This window comes from Mesocricetus auratus, unplaced genomic scaffold, assembly GCF_017639785.1.
Source record: "Mesocricetus auratus isolate SY011 unplaced genomic scaffold, BCM_Maur_2.0 Super-Scaffold_100010, whole genome shotgun sequence".
Lineage (NCBI taxonomy): Eukaryota > Metazoa > Chordata > Mammalia > Rodentia > Cricetidae > Mesocricetus > Mesocricetus auratus.
Window position 1 is genome coordinate 22,898,449 of NW_024429194.1, and position 19,230 is coordinate 22,917,678.

At 54.4% G+C, this 19,230-nt stretch overlaps 2 protein-coding genes across 7 annotated transcripts; both read right to left on the reverse strand.

Annotated features, from left to right (window-relative positions):
* Positions 1-675: 675 nt before the first annotated feature.
* Positions 676-9,101, reverse strand: Chrnd (cholinergic receptor nicotinic delta subunit). Its single transcript, XM_040753109.1, has 12 exons — positions 8,793-9,101; positions 8,404-8,558; positions 7,990-8,034; positions 7,271-7,380; positions 6,963-7,118; positions 6,652-6,761; positions 4,704-4,904; positions 4,118-4,229; positions 3,921-4,035; positions 2,584-2,788; positions 2,378-2,496; positions 676-1,569 (listed from the first exon to the last, which is right to left on the reverse strand). Exons 1-12 carry the CDS (start codon positions 8,842-8,844, stop codon positions 1,387-1,389), a joined length of 1,563 nt encoding a protein of 520 aa, XP_040609043.1. The 5' UTR covers positions 8,845-9,101; the 3' UTR covers positions 676-1,386.
* Positions 9,102-11,336: 2,235 nt separating this feature from the next.
* On the reverse strand, positions 11,337-16,259 carry Prss56 (serine protease 56). 6 transcript variants are annotated; one of them, XM_005082244.4, is made up of 13 exons: positions 15,965-16,259; positions 15,330-15,437; positions 14,968-15,021; positions 14,676-14,865; positions 14,231-14,330; positions 13,985-14,144; positions 13,621-13,763; positions 13,224-13,386; positions 12,897-13,076; positions 12,653-12,817; positions 12,495-12,557; positions 12,098-12,204; positions 11,337-11,794 (listed from the first exon to the last, which is right to left on the reverse strand). In XM_005082244.4, the coding sequence occupies exons 1-13, from the start codon at positions 16,065-16,067 to the stop codon at positions 11,519-11,521; spliced, it is 1,812 nt and encodes a 603-aa protein (XP_005082301.1). In that variant the 5' UTR covers positions 16,068-16,259; the 3' UTR covers positions 11,337-11,518. The 6 variants fall into 6 exon arrangements, with proteins under 6 accessions (XP_005082301.1, XP_012977565.1, XP_040609047.1 ...); XM_013122111.3 differs by having other exon boundaries at positions 14,231-14,333; XM_040753113.1 differs by having other exon boundaries at positions 14,231-14,333; positions 14,968-15,024.
* Positions 16,260-19,230: the final 2,971 nt, after the last annotated feature.

Here is a 19,230-nt window from a genome sequence, read left to right on the forward strand (position 1 = left end):
GTAAAACCGAGGCTGTGGCAGGATTGGGAGGTCACTGAAGATCATTCTGTGAGTGAAACAAATTACCACAAACTCCAAACACTATTATTATCCTCCACAGTTCTGAGGGTCCAGAACCCAGAAGGGGCTCAGCTCTTATCTGGAGGTCCTACCATGTTCTATCAGAAAGACCCCCGTTCCAGTTTACCCACCCCCGTGGCTGCTGTTAGGTGGACTTTTCCGTAGAGCCTCAGTGCTGTAGCTGGCTTCCTACAGAGAGCGGGAGAGTGAGAGGGGAGACCACTGTGTCTTTTTTTTTCTTTTTTGAGCCAGGGTCTCACTATGTAGCCCTGGGTCTCACTGTATAGCCCTGGCAGGTCTCAGACTTACAGAGATGCACCCATCTCTGTCTTCTCAGTGCTGGGTTTAAAGGCATATGCCACCATGCCCAGCAAGAGCAGCACTGTCTTAGAAGTTATTCTTTGACGGAACATGTCATCACTTCTACCTCGTTCTACTTGTGACTCTGAACTGCCAGGTGCAGTGTCGGGGACTGCCTCAAGATGTGAATCCAGAGGTTGGCTTTGAGATGTACGAAGGCCTAGTCTTCTTGTGCTGATGGGACTTGGGATAGGTCTGAATGAAACTTCCTTTAGGACAGCTGTAGTCAATAAGACAACTGGGTACACATTGGAATTTGAACTTCCGATAATTCTTTATCACAAATGTATCTTGAATATTGTAAGGCAACCCTGGTTTGGGGAATTTGGGGGCAAGGAGGGAGGGAGTTGGTGTACAGGTACCTTGGGGGGGGCTGAGGCCTGGTACTCTAGAATGTTTATGACTCAGGCTGATGGGGCCTTGACTGATGCCAAGCATGGTCCTTCCACAGCAGTCCCCAGCTTCTCAGAAGGACCCAGATAGAATGACCAAGGGATCAAGGGCTGGCAGATGACAGTCCCTTACCATAGAAAGCCTCCTTGCCCTGGGGAATGGAGAGGGAGGACCCCCCCCCTTGGGCCCCAGGTGGGCACTGGGAGCCTGAGTTTGAGGGGCGGGTGGGGAAGAAAGACAAGGAAACAGGAACTCAGTTCTGACAACCCTGGAAGGGAGCAGGCAGGGAAGAGGCTCAGGCTGTTCTCAAGCAGCAAATCCCATGTCACCTCCCTGGCCCCTGAGAAGCCCCTTGTGTCTCTCCCATCCCTGGGGCCTCCCTCCCGCCAAGTCCCCTCTCAGCCCAACTCAAGTTCCCCTCCTTTATTTGGAAAGGAATTGCTCCTGGGAGGGATCCTCTCTCTACCTTATCCTCAGCCCAGCCACACAGCATCAGTGAGGCCCAAGGTCAAGGCCAGGAACTAATTGCTATTTTCAGACTGCTGTCTTCCTGACTGTCCACTCATGCCTGCTCTAGATGAAGCGCCTGTCCTTCTCATTATAGGAGAAGGGGTCCCCGGGGAAAGGCTGGGGTGGGGGCTGGTTGTAGACACCCTGCAGGAAAATCCAGGCTGTGCCCACCACCATCACGGGTGTCACTACAAACAGGCAGAGACGGTCCACTGTGCGGGCCACCTGGTTCCAGTTGTCCTTCTCCTACAAGGAGGCCCAAGACACATGGAGGTGAGGGAGGCCCTCAGACGGTAGGCCTGTACCCCTAATTAGTGCCCAGAAAAGGAGGCACAATAGACTCGGCTTCTATGCGTCTGTGGGGCCACCTCAGGCTGACATCAGGTCAGGTAGGTCCAAGCCATTCAAGGCTGCTTCCAGCCATGTGTGAACAGGAGCATATGATGGAGAGCTGTTAAGAAACTGCTTAAGAGCAGACAACCCAGTATGGCTGCCGTTAAAGGTCTGGCGCTGGGCTAGGGCTGTAGCTCAGTGGCATATAGTGCTTTCCCAGCACACGTAAGGCTCTGAGTCAATCCTAGTACCACAAAAGTAACTTAATAACAAAGCAAACTTAATAAACATCCGACACTGTCTGGAGCATCTGAGCAGAAAGAAGGGACCCAAGAAGTACTTGGAATGCGTCCTGGTGGGTAGGATTGTGTGTCCGCTTGGGCCCCTGAGCTTGCTCCCGGCCCCGTGTAATGCTGTGGGGTTCACGAAGGTGGGGGTTCACGAAGGTGGGGGTTCACGAAGGTGGGGGTTCACAAAGGTGGGGGTTCACGAAGGTGGGGGTTCATGAAGGTGGGGGTTCATGAAGGTGGGGGTTCATGAAGGTGGGGTTCACGAAGGAACTCTGTCTTCCTGGGAGAACATACGGCGCGGGAAGCTTACCCACCATGCACCTCTCCGTCTAAATGGGTTTATGAGGTGTGAAGTGCATGAGTGGAGACAGAGTTCTCTTGATTGCATGCTTCTCGGGCACCTGACTCCATGGTGAGCCCCAGTCACTCACCTCATTGTAGCTGTTTTGGTCCCTCATGTGGTTGACGATGAAGTTTGCCCCATCCATAGCTGGCTTCAGCTCACTGAAAAGCTCCTGTTGGGCCTGCTCCGAGCTTGCTGGGGGGCTGCCTGTGGACATTGGTCAGGGGCAGGAGTGATGTCCATCCATGGACACTTCCCACACAGGGGCCAGGCTCTAAGGTTACCAGAACTCACGGGCTGTGGTGAGGCGCCGGGCCAGCCCATGCCGCTCTGACTGCTTCTCAAACATGAGATCGCTTCGGGACTTAAGGGAGAAATACTCCTCAGCCTTGGAGATGTATCCCAGGGAGCTGCTCCTCCGGATGAGAGTCCCGGGGCCAGGGTTTTCCTCTGCTGGATGGGACATGTGCAGGATCTTGGGCAGGGTCTTCAGGAAGAACTTTAGCAGTCAAGGGGACAAAAGACAGGTCATCCACAAACGGAGAGTGGCTTTTACACATTCTGATGTCCCTGGTTGCCACATATAGCTCCCAGGCTGACCCCATTATGTTTCTAGGACCCCCCACTTGTTGGCATGTAGAATGCTTTCAGATCTCCCTCATCATTCACAGAACAGAGCAGAACTCAGTCACTGAAAAGAAATAAAAAATAACTGAAGATGGGGTGCATACCTTTAACCCCAGCATTCAGAGGCTGAGGCAGGAGAATTGAGAGTTTGAGCACACATTGTATCTGCAAGCCACACCCAGCCTCCTCCTTTTCTTACCGCTCCTCTTTCTTCCTCCTCTCCCTCCTCCTCCTTTCCTTTATTTGAGTCAGGGTCTCATATATCCCAGGTTAGCCTAGAACTCACAATGCAGCTGAGCATGACCTTGAACTTTTGATCCTCTCACTGTGCTATCAGGCTGGGTCTACATTCAGTGTTGGGCCTCATGCATGCTAGGTAAGCACTCTGCCAACTGAGCTATATACCCCAGGCCTCCTCCTTTTTTTACCAGCTGTAGAGTAAGACCCCGTCTCAATAAATAGAAGTCCAAATGTTGAGCTCTCCCTTCAAGCAACTGAAGACAAAAGCCATTGAAGTGCTACAGAATCATCATCCTGAAGATTTGTTCCGGAAGAGCCTGCTGGCCTGCAGTGACTGAGAACAGAGATAGCCTTGTCCCAAGCACTAGCTCCTCTGTGTCCTCCCCCCAAAAATTTGCTTCTTAATTTTGTTTTAATTTTGAGATTACATTTATTTTGTGTGTGTGTGTTTGTGTGTGTGTGTGTGTGTGTGTGTGTGTGTGAAGATGCCCCCTACCTCCTGCAGGAGTTGGTCCTCTCCTGATTCCACATGGGTCCTGGGGATCAAACTCAAGTGGCCAAGCTTGGTGGCAAGTGCTCCAACCCACTGAACCATCTAACCAGCCCCTTATTGTCTAAAGTTTAGTGGAGCTGAGGATTGGATCCAGGTCCTCATTCTGCATAATGGGACCAGGGCTTCTGTGGCTAGGACTTCTCCACATACTCATCACTCTCACCATTTCTCCTGGCCAGGACTCAGTTTCCAGCTTTAGTCAAACACTCACCTTCTTGACTCCCTCAGACAGAACATGGGTGCTGGGTGTTCGGAAGTGTATGTTGAGCACGATGACACAGATCATCACAACCATGGTGACCAACACCATGCCGAAGAGCAGGAACCTGAGGGTATACACCATACCTGGAGCTAGGGACTTAGAGCAGAGGCATGAACAGGGCTGGGTGTGGGCAGGCCTATACTCACTTGCCTACCAGGGGGATGGCCATGGATGTGGCCGGCAGCCTCTTGGAGATAAGCAACAGGAAGACAGATTGGGCCAGGAGCACTGAGATGGCCACTGATGTCTTCTCTCCACCTGGAGAGTAAGTCCTAGCTGGAAGCTCACACCCAGAGTCCACAAAGTCCGCCCCTCAGCAGGGTCCTGCTACCACTGTTCACAATGCCATGGTAACCATCGTTTGTGCCTGGGTTTAAACCCTGGCTCCACAGCTTATTAGCCGAGAGATCTGGACAAGTACCCTCACCCCAAATCCCTGTTTCTCAAAGCATTGCAAGCACAGCACTGGGTAAGTGATCATCACTCACTATTATGTTTGCCCAGAGCCTGACACTTGGAAAGCTCCCAGGCATCCTGGCAGAACCCCAACATGCAGTCCTTGAGCCAAAGATCAGCCAGGCCTGCCTGCCATTCCTGCCTGAGTTCTTATACTCAATGTCATCCAGGGCCATCGCTCTCCTCACACAAAGAGAAGGGCAGGGCTGGACCACCTGAGCTAGGCAGCTTTGGGAGAGGCTGCCAGGGAGACAGAGAGTGGGGCTTGAGACTCACAGTCGCCTGGCAGGTAGAAGACCAGGTTGATCATGAAGGAGATGAGCACACAGGGTACCAGGATGTTGATGATGTAGAAGAGAGGCTTGCGGCGGATGATGAGGTAGAAGGTGATGTCTTGGTGATTGGTGCTGTCCATTGGGACGCTGGGGTCCACATTGACCTTGGCAGCCCGGTGGACTATCTCCCATTCCCCGTTCTCTGAGGGAGGAATACGGACAGCTGGGGATCAAGCTGGAGAAGGGAACCCATGGGCTCAAGGACTTTTGGGATAGAATGAAGGGCTAGGGTGGAGCAAAGCAGGCTAGGGTGCTATCTGAGGGAGTTGAGACATGGAGGAGTCTTGGTTGCTGTGGGGGGGGGTCTTTCTCTGGGGGTTGCTAGCAAGTTCAGTCTCTGAGGAAGAGGTTTTCCTTTGTGACTTTTTCTGAGGGGTTCTTCTATGTTTTGTTGTTTGTTTCCTCTTTCTTTTTGGGGAAAAAAAAGCAGCTGAAGCCATACAGGGTTCAAATAAATAATAAATTTTTGCTTAAAAGTTATCACAGGGGGCTGGAGAGACCGCACAGCATTTAAGAGCACTTGGCTGTTCTTCCAGAAGGCCTGGGTTCAATTTCCAGCACCCACATGGCCTCTCACTATAACTGTAGTTATAGTGCCATGGGATCAGATGCCCCCTTCTGGAGTGCAGATGTACATGCACACATAAAATAGATACGTAAATTTTTTTTTTAAAGCTACAAGTCAAAAGTAGGTTGTGTGACAATTAAAGATGGAGTTTTTAAAAGTCACTGTCAGGAGCCAAAGAGATGGCTCCATGGGTCGAAAGGTGTCTGCCAAGCCTGATGACATAAGTTCAATCTCTGGGACCCTGGGAAGGAGAGAACTGACTCATGCAAATTGTTCTCTGACCTTAACTAATGTGCTATGTCATGTCTGTCCACGTGTGATCGTGTGCACAAACTCATGTGCACAACCACACACACACACACACACACACACGCACACGCACACGCGCGTGCGCGCGCACACACACACACACACACACACACACACGCACACCGTAAACAAAATGTGATACTTAAAAAGAAAACTAAAACAAATGTTCTCTGTCCTAGGGTTTGCAGTTCAGGCTGGTATCATGGTATCACTATGAAGTCAAGGCTGCCTTTGAACTTATGATCCTCCTACCTCAGCCTCTGAAGTACTAGGGTTACAGTACCACACTGGCTTTTTCCCCCCTTTTGTTTTGCTAGTTTATTTATTTATGTATTTATTGAAACAGCCCCGACTGGACTGAAACTTCCTGTGTAGACTGGCTTTGAAATTGGAGTTCTGTTTCTGCCTCCCAAGTGCTGGGATCACAGTTGTTACCATGTTTGTGTGTTACCATGCCCTTTTGAGTCTGTCTTCTAAGTTAGAAACCAAAGCTCCAATGACATTTCTTGGCCATTCTTCCCTGGCCTAGACCTCAGGGAGGATATTAGATGAGTATAGAACTCTTGTCTAGGATGTCCAGTCCAGAAGATCCGGGTTCTTCTGCTGAACAGAACTGAGCAGGGAGTCCCACAGAGCTGAGCTAGTCACAGATGCAGTCTGTGGTGGCCTACACCCATTCATGGGACCTCCAGCCACACCCCAGGCTCTCCAGGTACAGAAGGCCCAATCACCCCTGTATCAACCACATCTGTCCTCAGAGACCCTGCCAAACTCACAAGCATCACCAGTGTGTGTTGAGGTTAGTAGTGATGAGAGGATCCCTGTTCCCTTCAGCTCTGCTTTTGGAGGTCCTTTTGGGTCAGTAAATGCAGGTGTATAGACCGTGTATGTCTGTCCCTGCCTATAGATATGCTGGTGTCCCAGCTGTGAGTGTGTGAGGTGCTGGTGTGACTGTGTGCACACTCACAGTGCATGTGTCTTCAGGGCCAGTCCACCATGGTTTCTGAAGTACCTGTGAAACCCTCAGGGTCAATGATGATCCACTCGATGGGGTAGGCACGACCGTCTTCCTCCACCTGCATCAGGTTAAGGCTGATCTCCTTGGCTGTGTACTTGAGTGAACTGGAGAGAGCAGTGCCCATGAGTCTCTGGATGGGGCTTCTGGGGCAGGAGGTGGTGGCAGAGGGGGAAGGGCTACTTGGGGAACCACGGCCTGAGGGGATTCTGGTCAGCATGGGACCAAGGCCTCTGCCTGAGGTTTCATTCACCACCTCCTGGCCCTGGCTGGGTGCCTTGGACTGAGGGACATTCAGGTGGACTCACGTGAATTTGAGGGAGCAGTTCTGCCAATCGAAAGGGAAGTAGGTGACCGAGATAGGGCAGGAGGAACGGTAGATGGTGGGTGGCAGCCAGGTCACACTGCCCGAGTTAGAAACAAGTACATTGCAGGCGAAAGAAACCTTGAAGGAGCCATCATTGCTGCAGGATGGGGACCATGATCACTGTGTGCCCTGGGAGCCAGGAACTGGCAGGACTAGAGGAGGCAGGGGAGGAAGGGTGGGCAGGCGGGTTTGGGGTGGAGGCTAAGGGGCATAGGAGGGGAAGCAGGATGGGGGAGGGCTCTTCTCAACTTGTTCTCCAGCACAATCTCCGGTAGCCACACCATGTCGGAGGGCAAGCGCAGGACAGTGATGTTCCCAAAGTCCTCAGCATCCCATCGCAGCCGACTGTCTACCCAGGCCTAGAAGTCCAAAGGGCTCATCAGAAGTGGGCTCTGCCACTGCCCACCCTCCCCAGTGGTCCTCACTAGGGAAGATGGAGCAAAGCCTGGGAGTTGGGACAAAAGAAACTTGGGGGAGATAGGGTAAAGAGTGAGACTCAGGCGTGTCATGGACAGTTGTGCAGGATTTGTATTACACCACTAGGGAGCAGTTTCCATCCTGGGCAAGCTTGTCTTGATGTTATGAACCTCTACCACTTCTAATGCAAATAGGGGCTGATGTGGTGGTGCACACCTTTGATTCCAGTGATCGAGAGGCAGATGCAAATGAACCTCTGTGAGTTTGAAGCTAGCATGGTCTACACCGTAAGTTCTAGGCCAGCCAGGGAAATAGGGCCAGAGAACCCTGTCTCAAAGCAACAACAAAACAAATCAGGACAGAGTGGTAGTTTTAGCACAGAGGAAACCCTTGTCTTCTTGGACAAGTCCCTGGAGCTAGCAGAGGCCCCAGTGGAAAAGGGCAGCTGGACTCTTGTGGTCAAGTTCTCCCAAAGGAGTGTTGGCAGGGTCTTGTGGATCCCTAGCAGAAGTGAGCACAGGGGACAGGAGCCTTCAGCAGGGTGTCCTTACGTGATCTATCCACACGTTGGTGGTGAGGGTCTCTTCCACTTCTTTCTGTAATCAGAAAAGAGGGCTGTCCCCAAAGGTTCCCATAGAGCTTTCACCCAAGCCCACTCACTAATCTGCCCGGTGTCAGGGGACCGTGGCAGCTGCACGGGATAGCGCCTGCTAGAGCAGCGAATAGAGGTCCATGGGCAGACTGCAGAAGCAGAGGCACAAGGCGCTGGAGTGAGTGCTGGGGGAGCATAGTGACCAGCCGTGACAGTGGAAGGCAGAGCTCATGGCTTTGGATGGCCTGTGGCACCATCCAGCATGGAGAGCAGTCAGGCATGTCCCATGGAAGAGAAGCCGGTCAGCCGAGAGCAACTGTCTCTTCTCTCCTCCCTCTCCCCAGCCCAACCCAGCCTAGGATGGTCCACTCACCAGGGAGATGAGGTTCGAGAGAGTGAGACTTAGTGCCACATCCACTTTGTCCTCCTTGCGAGCCACCGGCCGAAGTTCCTTCTTGTAGTCCTTTTCCTTGAACAGGTACTGGATCAGCCGTTGCTCCTCGTTCAGGCCCCAGCTGCCTGGGAGGGCTGGGGAGAGAAACAGGGTGCTAGTCACCGGACCCACAAAGGAAGCTTCGCTGTGGTCCTGCTGGGTCAGGGCAGAACAAAGGGAAGCCAACTGCTCCCTGAGTGGGATACCTGCAGTTAGGCTCTGGTGGGAGTGGGAATTAGGCATAATCTTAGGGAAGGGACCATGCAGTGATGATGGGGGGGCAGGTGGGCATCGAGAACCCCCAGGAAGGGAGTCATGGCCATCCTTACCACATACAACAAGGGCAGCCAGCAGCCCCAGTGTGGGCCCAAGCCCTGCCATCCCCCACCTCTGACTAGGGCTTATGTCTTTCCCTCAGTCTGTTGGCTGTGCAATGGAACAGGTGCCGGGCTGGCTCCGGGGTTTGGAAAGAAGAAGCCGGAAACGCAATCTGACACTTCAAGGCTGGTGATGAGGGGGTGGGCTTGCCAGCTAGGGCAAGAGCCCAAGGGCAGGATGCAAAGATCCCGGACGGGGATTGTCACAGACAGACAGCTGAGAGGGTGGGGGCTGGGACAGGGATTGTGACAGACAGCTGAGAGGATGGGGGCTGGTAGGGTGGGGGGGACACATGGTGTGTGTGTGTGTGTGTGTGTGTGTGTGATCCATGTTGGCAGCCATGGATGGGGGGTGACACATAGGCCAGCAGCTGCCACTTGGGAGGTAATAGGCATGTTAGCAGCTGCCCTGCCTCCGGCTTCTTTTGTGCATGTGGTGTATGTGTATGGTGTGTGTACACGTGTCTGGTGTATATGTATACATGTGTGTCTGTGCTTGTGTGTGGGCCTGTGGAGATCAAAGTCTATGGTTGCCCATCTTATCTGTTTTTACATTTTTACTCATTTAATATTAGTGTTTGTGCAAGAGGGTGGATGTGCACACAACACAGTATGTGGTCAGGGGATAACTCACGGTTCTTTCTCCCTTTATACAGAAGGTTCTGGAGGTGAACTCAGGTTATGCCAGGCCTGTTAAGCAAGCGCTGTTTCTGGCTGAGCTATCTTGATAGCTTTCCCCCTTTACTTGTGCATTTTTTGTCTTTAAAAACACCACATTTATTAGTTAGGCCGGTGTGGTGCATGCCTTTAAATCCCAGCACTCGGGAGGCAGAGGCAGGTGGATCAGGTGAGTTCAAGGCCAACCTGGTCTACAGAGTGAGTTCCAGGACAGCTGAGGCTACACAGAGAAACCCCGTCTCTAAAAATTAAAAAAAAATCTATTTACTGTGTGTGTGTGCATGTGCATATGTGTGTATGTATTTGTTTCATGGCACATGTGTGGAAGTCGGAGGACAACTTGAAGGAATTAATTCTTGCCTTTCACTATGTGGGTTCTGGTAATCAAACTCAGGTTGCCAGACTTGGCAGCAGGTGCCTTTACCTGCTAATCCATCATGCTGGCCCATTTCTTTTCTTTTCTTTCTTTAATTTCAACTGAAGGTCCCTTACCTTTGCTGCTTCCATGAGTAGCCAAGACCAAGGAAAAAGGGAGGGGAACCCACTGTGGCAAGGAGGGGTTATTTCCACAACTTTCCCTTTACACCCTGAGTTAGACAGTTACACTCAGAGTAATGACTCTCATTAGAAGTTGGCAGTAGGGATAGATGTTAAAAGAAGGCAACCCATCATCAGATTGGGTACCTGGAGGAACATCACGATCTGTTCTACACAAGAGGAAAGCAACTTAGGAAAGGTAGAACCATCAGAAATACAGGGAAGCTGTCAGTCTAGGGCTCAGGGAGACTGTCTGGTCATGGGGTGAAGGGATGCCCGGAGGATCTGGCAAGAATGGAGTTGCCTGCAATACCCACGGGCAGGTCTGAGGCTGTCCTTTGTTCTATGCAAGGGATTGGAGGTGGCTCCTGAACTTGCCCTCCAGGGAGATGACAGTGCTGTCAGTGTCTTCTGCCAGGATGCAACTGTCCTTGATCAATTTGTGCTCATTTGTTGTACTTCTTGCTAGCCCCTTGTAAGCCTCCCTATGACATCTTTGGAGCTGACACGCATCATTTTGCTCATATACAGGGGTGGGGGACACTCATAGAGACACGGAAGATGAGTTGCAGGTCATCCTTCTTGCCATCACTGGTCTCATAGGTTGCACCGTGGAGGACACAGTGGCAGTCCTGTTCTGGCAGCATCTTGTCATAGCTTTGGCCCACATCGCCTGCCACATGTCTGTGCCCTCCCCCAGGATGGTGTTCTCCTCACTCAGGCAGAAGAGCACAGTCTTGCTGTCCACTCCCCCTGCCATGGTCGGCTTGCACACCTTCATATCACTGAGCAGTCACCTGAGACAGTCACACCCGAGGCCATGTTTCCGGAAGTGAGAGGGAGACAAGAAAAGCCACAGAAGAACGGAGACCCTGTCACTGCTGCTGGAATCCAGCTGCACCCCTCCACCTTAATTTTCAAGACAGAGACTCTTTACTGAACCTAGAGCTTGACCGGAGCAGCCAGGATGGCCAGCGGACTCCTGAGATGGGTCTGTCCCCACTGTCCCCTCCTCATCCAGGGCTGGGGTTACAGGTGCGCTGCTGCACCCATGGCTTTTACCTGGGTGCTGAGGACCTGAACTCAGGTCCTTCTGCTTGAGCAGCACGTTCCCCACTCATAGCAATCCTCCTGCCTCAGTTTCCAGAGGGCTAAATGCAAGCATAAGCCACCACTCCTGGCTCCTCCCAGCTCCTTTGTCTCTGCTAACTGCTTCTGGAGGCTGTCCCCTGTCCCTCTCCCATCTAATGCCCCATCCCAACAAAGCCCCAGATTTTAATGTAGATTATAAATAACATTTATTAAAGCAGCTGTGTCTAGTGACACATTTGGGAAGACATGTGAGGTACAGGACCCCCACTGTGTCCACACATACAAGATCAACTGGGATCGTGAGAGTTTGTCATATCTCATACAACCTCCTTAGCCCTGGGTACAGTGTGACCTTTACAGGGCTTCTTGACTCAGGGAACAAGAGGCTGGAGTTGGCGGTGGTGCTCCTTTCCCTGCCCCTGTCCCTGTCCCACATACATCCAGGGTTCCTGGGGCTCTTCTTCTGTCTGGAAAACTGAGCGGAAGGCCTTCAGGGCCTGCACTAGCAGCCGCGGGATACTATGAGCCAGTGTAGAAGGTTCCAAGCCCACCAAGCCACTGAAGATCACACGCTGGTCCCCCAAGCTGGCCCTCACCCAAGCTCTGAAAAGCCCTGTTAGTGTCTTGGAGCCCAGATCTGCCAGCACCTGCAGAGAGGGAAAGCCACTCCTGAAAGTTTTGACCCGGGGACCATTCCCTCCTCCTGGAGCCTAGGAACCCACTTAGATCCTAGCCCCTCCCCCCTTCTCTTCCCGAAGTTTCCACAATGTTCTGATCAGGTGGATATCCATATGAGTTCTTTCCTCTTACCCCCCCTCTTCATACCCACCTGTTATCCCAGCTCACCACCCCAGAAAGCTGGATCCCCCTGTCCCTTTGTTGCACGGAGCTCCAGTCAGGTGAGCCTTCCCAGGCCACTGGGAAGGAGCTTGAGCAGCCTGGGGACCTACCTCGTGAAAGTTCATAGCCAAGTGCTGAGGCGGGATCTGTAGGATCCACGCATGTGCTCGCTGAATGGCAGCCAACTTCTGTTGCAGAGGCTCCAACCCAGGGCAGCCTGCAAGAAGGGGAGATCCCCAAACTATCAGAAAACGGACAACAGAGGGTGCTAGGGGTGGACATTCCAGTGCCCGCCTCCTTTGAGGGCTCCAAATAGGGAAACTGTGGCTGGCAGAGATTCCGTGGTCATGCAAGGCAGAATGCCTCTATCTGACACCAACGAGGGCTCAGTGTCAGTCTTCCTAAAAAGTCATCTGTTCTCCCCAAGAGAGAGCGCACGGTCTTGTTAGGGCTTTCTAGGCGACAATCCCACCACCTCTCTACAAGGCCGGCAGGGGGCAACATTACCTTTTGTTTCCGTGCGGCGCTCGGGCTTTGGCTTCTGGAACCAGGTTCCTGCAACTCGCGATCCTGGGGGAGACTACGTGGTTAGGATGCACGCCTCGGCTAGGGAACACAACCCCGTGTCTGTAGGGTTTAGGGCCTGGCTGGGGCACACGGGATACCTGAGTACAACTGCTGTTCGCGGACATTGTGGCCGGGAGGCTCCCGGAGCGACGGAGCCGAGCGAGCAGGCACGGGAACTCCACGTCGCAGCCCCGGCCCGGGTCCCAGCAGCTCCTGGGCGCCCCGCAGCAGGCCGAGCAGCGTGTGAGCCAGCGACCGCAGCTCTGAGGTTGGGACAAAGGTCTGAGCGAGCGTCCCAGGGCGGCCCGGTCCCCTACCCCGACCTAGGAGAACCGTACTGACCGCACCGCCGCCGGCGCTGCAGACACTGCTGGAGCGCAAGATGTGCACAGGAGCGCTGGGCCCCCGGGCACTGGCGCGCGTAGAAGGCGCAGAGCCCCGGGGCATCCGGGGTCGCTTCCTCCTCCGGGGACTCCCAAGTTAGAAGTTCTCTGCAGCTAGGCTCGCGAGTGGAGGGGGCCGCTGCAAGCAGATGATAGCACCCCTTGTGTGTGGGCCTACGAGTCACTCATCCTCAACTCCTCCAAAGATCAGAGCAGAGGGGGTGGAAACCGACTTGTCCAGAGAGTCTGGCTGTCTGAGGGACCATTGTTGGCAGGGGCTGCTCACCGCTCATCTGCTCCTGCAGCCAGTCTTTAAATACGGCCACACGGGTGTAGACACCAGGCTTCCCTGGCTCCCCACAGCCATCACCCCAAGAGGTGACTCCAAAGAGGACCTCTCTGGGGTGCGGGCCGGGCTCGGGACAGGTTAAAGGACCTCCGGAGTCACCCTAAGGGACCAGAGTAAACAAAGAACAGTGAATTCACCATGTTTCTGAGTTATTCCTGTCTCGTTCCTGGTAGGGAAGGCGGCTCTGACTGCTTCTGTGTTTACCACGTGCTTTCATTTGATTAAGGAAGACTTAGCGGTTGGTAGGAGCTATCAGCCAGACCCCCAAAAGAAGAGGACTATCTCGCCAAGGGGAGCAGCGCATCCAAGGCCCCCTGTCAGTTTGAGTTCATACCTGGCACGAGTCGATGCCTCCCGCCAGGTAACCAGCACAGAGCATGGTGCTGGGAAGCAATCCAGGCCCCAGGGCCTTTTGACAGGAGTCTGCGCTGAGCAGCGGAACGCGGGCCTCCCTCACCACCTCGGACTCAGGCCCATCTAGAGGAAAGAATGTAGGGGTCCGGGTTTGGAGGGCAGAGCTGCGTCTTGAGATGCTCTCACTGGCTCTCTTAGATTCCTCCCTGTTTGTGAGCTTGTCATCATCCTAGTGCCCCTCATCCCACTCCCCAAACTTCATCTCCTTGGCTTACTTTACTGGCTCTCTGGTTCGCCCACTACCACCATTGCTTTCAGTTTACCCAGGCTCCAGCTGGCAATACCTTCGAAGAGGGCCCCCCAGCCTGCGATGGCGCAGGGGGTACCGGCAGGAGGCTCCCTAGAGCCCTGGGGTAGGCATATGGGGCGCGCCGGCCCCTCTGGGCTCACCGGCGTCCACAGCTGTACCAAAGCCAGGTCATTGTGGAAGGTCTGTGGGTCAAACTGGAGAGCGGGTGGTGGTACAAGGTCAAAGAAGAGATTTGGGGGTGCTGTTCCCAGCTATGAGGACACAGGGCGTGTCTTCTCACCTTAGGATGGGGCAAAATGCGGTTAACCTGCACTTCCTCTTCTTGTTCCCCCTGGGGTCCCTCGGCTAGCGTCACAGTCCAAAGAAGCTCATTTGAGGCACTGCTGAGCAAGCAGAAGGTGACATATCAGGGACGGAGGTGCTGTAAGGTACCCGCACCGTACAGTGAGCCTGCAAATGTGGCTATTGTGGTCCTAGGGGCCGAGAGGAAGGCCTCGGAAGGGGAGGCTCCCCCAGAGTGGGTGAATGCATGGTGTGGTGCCCCCTCTCCCATCCTGGGTTCAGCGGGCCGCTCGCTCGCCTTTTGAGACTTCAAAAGGACTGGGAGCCGGCTTCCGCTAGGGGGCAGCAGAGACCTGCTCTGCTGTGCTTTGGCCCATGGGCGCTAGACTCCTTCCGGATTGGGTAGCCCTGCTGGGCAGGTGCCTGGGATTTCGACGACGTACCCGGAGAAGCAGTGTGCAGCCGTGAGCACCCAGGACGCAGCCACTAGCACGCCGCCGCACAGAGGCTGCCCTCCAAGTTGTAGCCTCACTAGCCAAGGCCAGGCCCCGGATGGAGCTGTATTGCCCCCGACTATACGGCTGTGAGCCCGGGTCACGTTGGCAACGCCCTGGTGCCTTTCGCCACATGGTCCTAGAATGGCAGAAACGGCGTCGTGAAGGAAAATTTCTAGCTGCCTTCACGTTGAGGCCCACCTCGCTCTCAGCCCTGCTCCTTGGAGCCTTTTAGTCTCACCTGGTTCGGGTGGGTCCTGGAGACGGCCAGCTTGAGGTCTGGGGCGTCCGGATCCTGCTGAGAAACAATACTTAGAGCCTCACTGCCGCCCTCTGGCGGATCCTCCACCCTATGCTGGGTCTGAGCCTTGTCTCTCAACCACTCCCCGCTGGCCCACCCAATAGCACACAGCCTTGAGCTGTGAACATGAGCCCACACTGTCCCCACCTCCCTGCTATGCCTCAAGCTTGGACCTTCAAAACTCGTCTGACCCCAAGGAGGATGGAACCTAAAAATAAGGAGTGGGCATGGGCAAGGGAATGAGTCCCCTGTAATAGCATGAGCTTGCTGGGGTGTGGGTAGGGTAGCACTGTTGGTACAACCTTGGCATTCATGCAGTCTGTGCTGGATCTCCATCAACACACGCTTTATGGCCCACTGGGCGCGCTTCTGGGCAGCCTGCAATGCCTGAGTCCCCTGGGCAGACAAAACTGCTGGGACATGGAACACAAAGTCACATCTCCTTGACAGAGAGCCTCATACTTCCCGAACCCTGTCTAGGGAGAGCGTGGGGAAGCAGGGTAGGCTCCTGGAGCACCAGGGTTGTAGAGATAGGGAGAGGGGCCAGGCCTGAGGGCCAGCTCTCTGGGCAGATGGTTCCCACTGCTCAGTTGAATTGGGCTGGAATCTCTGAAAAGTTTCTTTCTTAAAGACTTCAGAGGAAAATGACAGTCCACTGACACCCAGTAAATGTGGTTTGAGGTATCCGTCTTTGGGCCTGGATCTTCTAACTTGCTAACTGTGGGGCCCCTGGCAGCGCTTGCTGCTTCTGCTTCCTGGGTGAGGACATCTGCCCCCTCCTTCCCTCCTATATTCCAACTCCAGGCCCTTCCTCCCAGCAGGTGGGCGTAGAGGGGTCGCAAGTCCTCATAAATGTGAGTGACAAGTTCTTGCCTGGGATCTCATTTCCTCCATGCCCCTCCCATCCCAGCTTCTTCTGCAGAGCGGCCCGGCTCACCTTGCAGGGTGCTGGGGGCCAGGCGCATGTACAGTGGATGCCCATGGGCGGTCTGGGAGTCTGGGGACAGTAGCAGCAGCAGCAGCAGCATAGCCAGCAGCATGGTGACCTGGGGCCAAGGCAGGAGACCCTGTCCTCTTCCTGGAGTCCACCCTCTCCTGTGATTCTTCCCGGGGCTCAGGATGTGTGTCCCACAAACCGCCTGATCTGTTTGTTGTCTTACACTAAATTACCCATTTCCAGTGGTCCGCACCTCACCTGGCCCTCACATCGGGGGAGCTCTCAGGGAACCGGTGCTAGGGGGCTATATAGAGGACAGAAGCGGGGAGGGGGGGTGCGTGGGAGGGCAGCCAGGACTGGGCAAGGGAATGAGGTAGTGGGCTCGACCCTCACCTTTGAAGTCTCATCATCCCAGCTCCGAGTCCCCCGAGCCCCCCCCCACTTCCCTCAAAGCAGCCCTTGTTACCTCGGCTGCTTCAAAGGGCCCGGGATGGGGAAGAAGAGCTGACGGTTGGGCTGGGGGCCAGGCGGAGGGAGACTGGTGGGCAGGGGCTGGGAGGGGGGATCCCCATCTGCTTCTGCCCCCCTGGGGAGTTCACTGCTGTGCTGGGGGCAGGCTGGGGGGAGAGAGGAGAGCAAAGGATAGGGTGGGTGTCCTGGGCATTCTTACCCCCTAAGCAAGCCACTGAACTGCCAGCCCCCTGCCCCTAATTGCTTGGCAGTGTCCCTCCTCCATGTGGCCATTTCTAAAGATGATCAAAGTATCCTAATTTGCGCCGTAATTGCTGCACTGGGGTAGCGGGAGGAGGCAAAGGCGGGAGATGAAAGGACCCACTGTGGCCCAGTTCAGGGAGCTCAGGGCCCGGCAGCTTCTGAGCCTCTCAGACCCCTGTCCCTGTCCGCTCAGTCAGTCCAGCATTGTTTTCCGTTGCTGTGACCCTGATCTGGCAGTAGGGAGCCATGAGCGAAGGGCCATAAGTAGGCAGCTGTCCTGGTACCCAGTGACCACCTGGGGTAGGGCGGAGCCCTTGGGTAAAGACAAAACACTGCCCCTGGCACCTCCATTTGTGTTGGTAACAGGGTCACTCTGGTTAAGGTTTTAAGTACAGGAATTGGGACACACTGTGACCAGGGGCTGTTGTTCTCTTCCAAAGGACTATGCATCGCAGTCCTTACCCATTTCCCCCTCTGTAACCACCACACTGCATTCAGGAAGCTGGGAAAGTTCTAGGTGTGGATTGCTGTGTGACTCTAATGACACTAAGTAGCAGAGGGGTGTGGCTCCTGGGCTTCTGCCTTAGCCCGGTCAGGGCAGTGTGGTTAGCGTGGGGCCATCTTACCCCTGTCCTACCTCCCTGGCGTAGATCAGGCTTTGAAGGCTCTGCTGGCTGGAAGGGAGTACACCCTTCTCTCACCCACACAGCACGGGGCAGAACCTGTGAACTCAGTCACTTCAGGTCTGTCTCCTACAAGTTGAGAAGTCCTCCCCTCCCCCAACAAACTAGTCAGAGCTACCCGCCGCCTGCCTGCGTAGGGGAGCAGTGCTTAGGTCTGCCTGCCTGTGTAGGGGAGCAGTGCTTAGGTCTGCCTGCCTGTGTAGGGGAGCAGTGCTTAGGTCTGCCCTGCCCCCACGCTGTCCTCAGCGACCAGGACCGAGCCTGTGCTGAGCGGTGCGCGCTCCTGTCCTTGCCTGGAGGTGCAGGACCTCCCCGCCCCACACCGTGTCCTTCTTTCTGTCTGTGGCCATCTCTAAGTCCTTAGCTTCTTGGACAGGTACTGGGGATGGAAGCGGGGTATGCGTTATGCAGATAGCGGGCCTGCTCCAGGAAAGAGAGAGTGGGGGTGGGGCTGCAAGAAAGGAGGTGGGAAAATGGGGGGGGGAGGAACCAGGGGTCACACAGATGTCATTAAAGGTCTCCCCCTCACTGTGTCCCCTCTGCACCCTGCATGTCACTCCCCACAATGAAGCCCATCAGGACAGACCTGGAGGAGGTGTGGAAAACTGCCCTGTGGCTTTGAGCTGCATCCCACCCTGTATGGGGCAGTGACAGCATGTGGGTCCCCAATCATAGGCCCCCCCAAACATCCCCAGCGCAGTGGTGCACACCTGTAAGTCCAGGACGTGGAGGAGAGATGGCTGTGTGGCCTCAGCACTTGGAAGCTGGCCTGGGCCACAAGCAGGACTGCATCTCTTAAGTAAAATAAGAGGTTGTCTTCCTTCATCTGTTCCAAACTCAGAGGGAGAGGAGTCTGTGTTACTGAGGGCTTTAAAGCAAAAGACTGGGTTTTCGCCGGGCGGTGGTGGCGCACGCCTTTAATCCCAGCACTTGGGAGGCAGAGGCAGGAGGATCTCTGTGAGTTCGAGGCTGGGCTGGACCGATAGCCTCCAAAACAATACAGAGAAACCCTGTCTCATAATAACCAAAAGACTGGGTTCTCATAACCAGAGCTAGGCTTGGACACCTGTTACCAATGCACCAGTTAAAGAGACAGACTCATGCAATGTGGTCATCTTGGGCAGGGAACAAGTAAAGGTTCCAGTGGCCCCTCCCACCAAGTCTGCTTCTGAGGGTGCTGATGTGGGATTTAGGTTTAAATAGACAGTCAATTATTCATAACTGAGCAGGCCTGGCAGAGACGTGGGTTCTTTCCCTCACTGATCCATCCTGGTCTTGACTCCTGGGATCCTATACACTGTCAGAGGAATGTGAAACCTCTCTCTGGGAGGCAGGGTTCTCCCTTGGCCAGCATCAGACCAGTCTTTCTCTTCCCCCAGGATGAGATTCCTGTGGAAATTTTAATTTGGGTGTAGAGGTAGGGTGGTGTTTTGTCTTAATAGTATCATACCAAATGAAGGGCCACAGCTCCACCCTGACCCTCCTAAAGGCAGAGACAAGTCCTTAGCCCCGTTCTAAAAGGAGGAAGAGAGAGAGGGAAAGTGGGAGGGAACCTGCCCAGTGGGTTCTCAGGAGGCAGCTGTGAATGAGTTCAGGTGGGGGAATGGTGGGGGATGGGGACACAGGGGGGGAGATGGGAGGAGTGGCAGCATGGTTTGAGGTTCAGGCCCTCCCCAAGAAGCCAACTAGTGTAGCCTCTTTGCAGATATGCTCTGGGGGAGGGAATTCCCCTCTCTCACTTAGGCACAGAGGGCCTGCCGTTCCCTCCTGCATCATGAAGTCCCTGGCTCTGTGGTGTCTCAGGCATTTAATCCCAACTTAGCATCAAGGCAGGCAGATCTTGGCGAGTTTGAGGCCAGCCTGGTATCG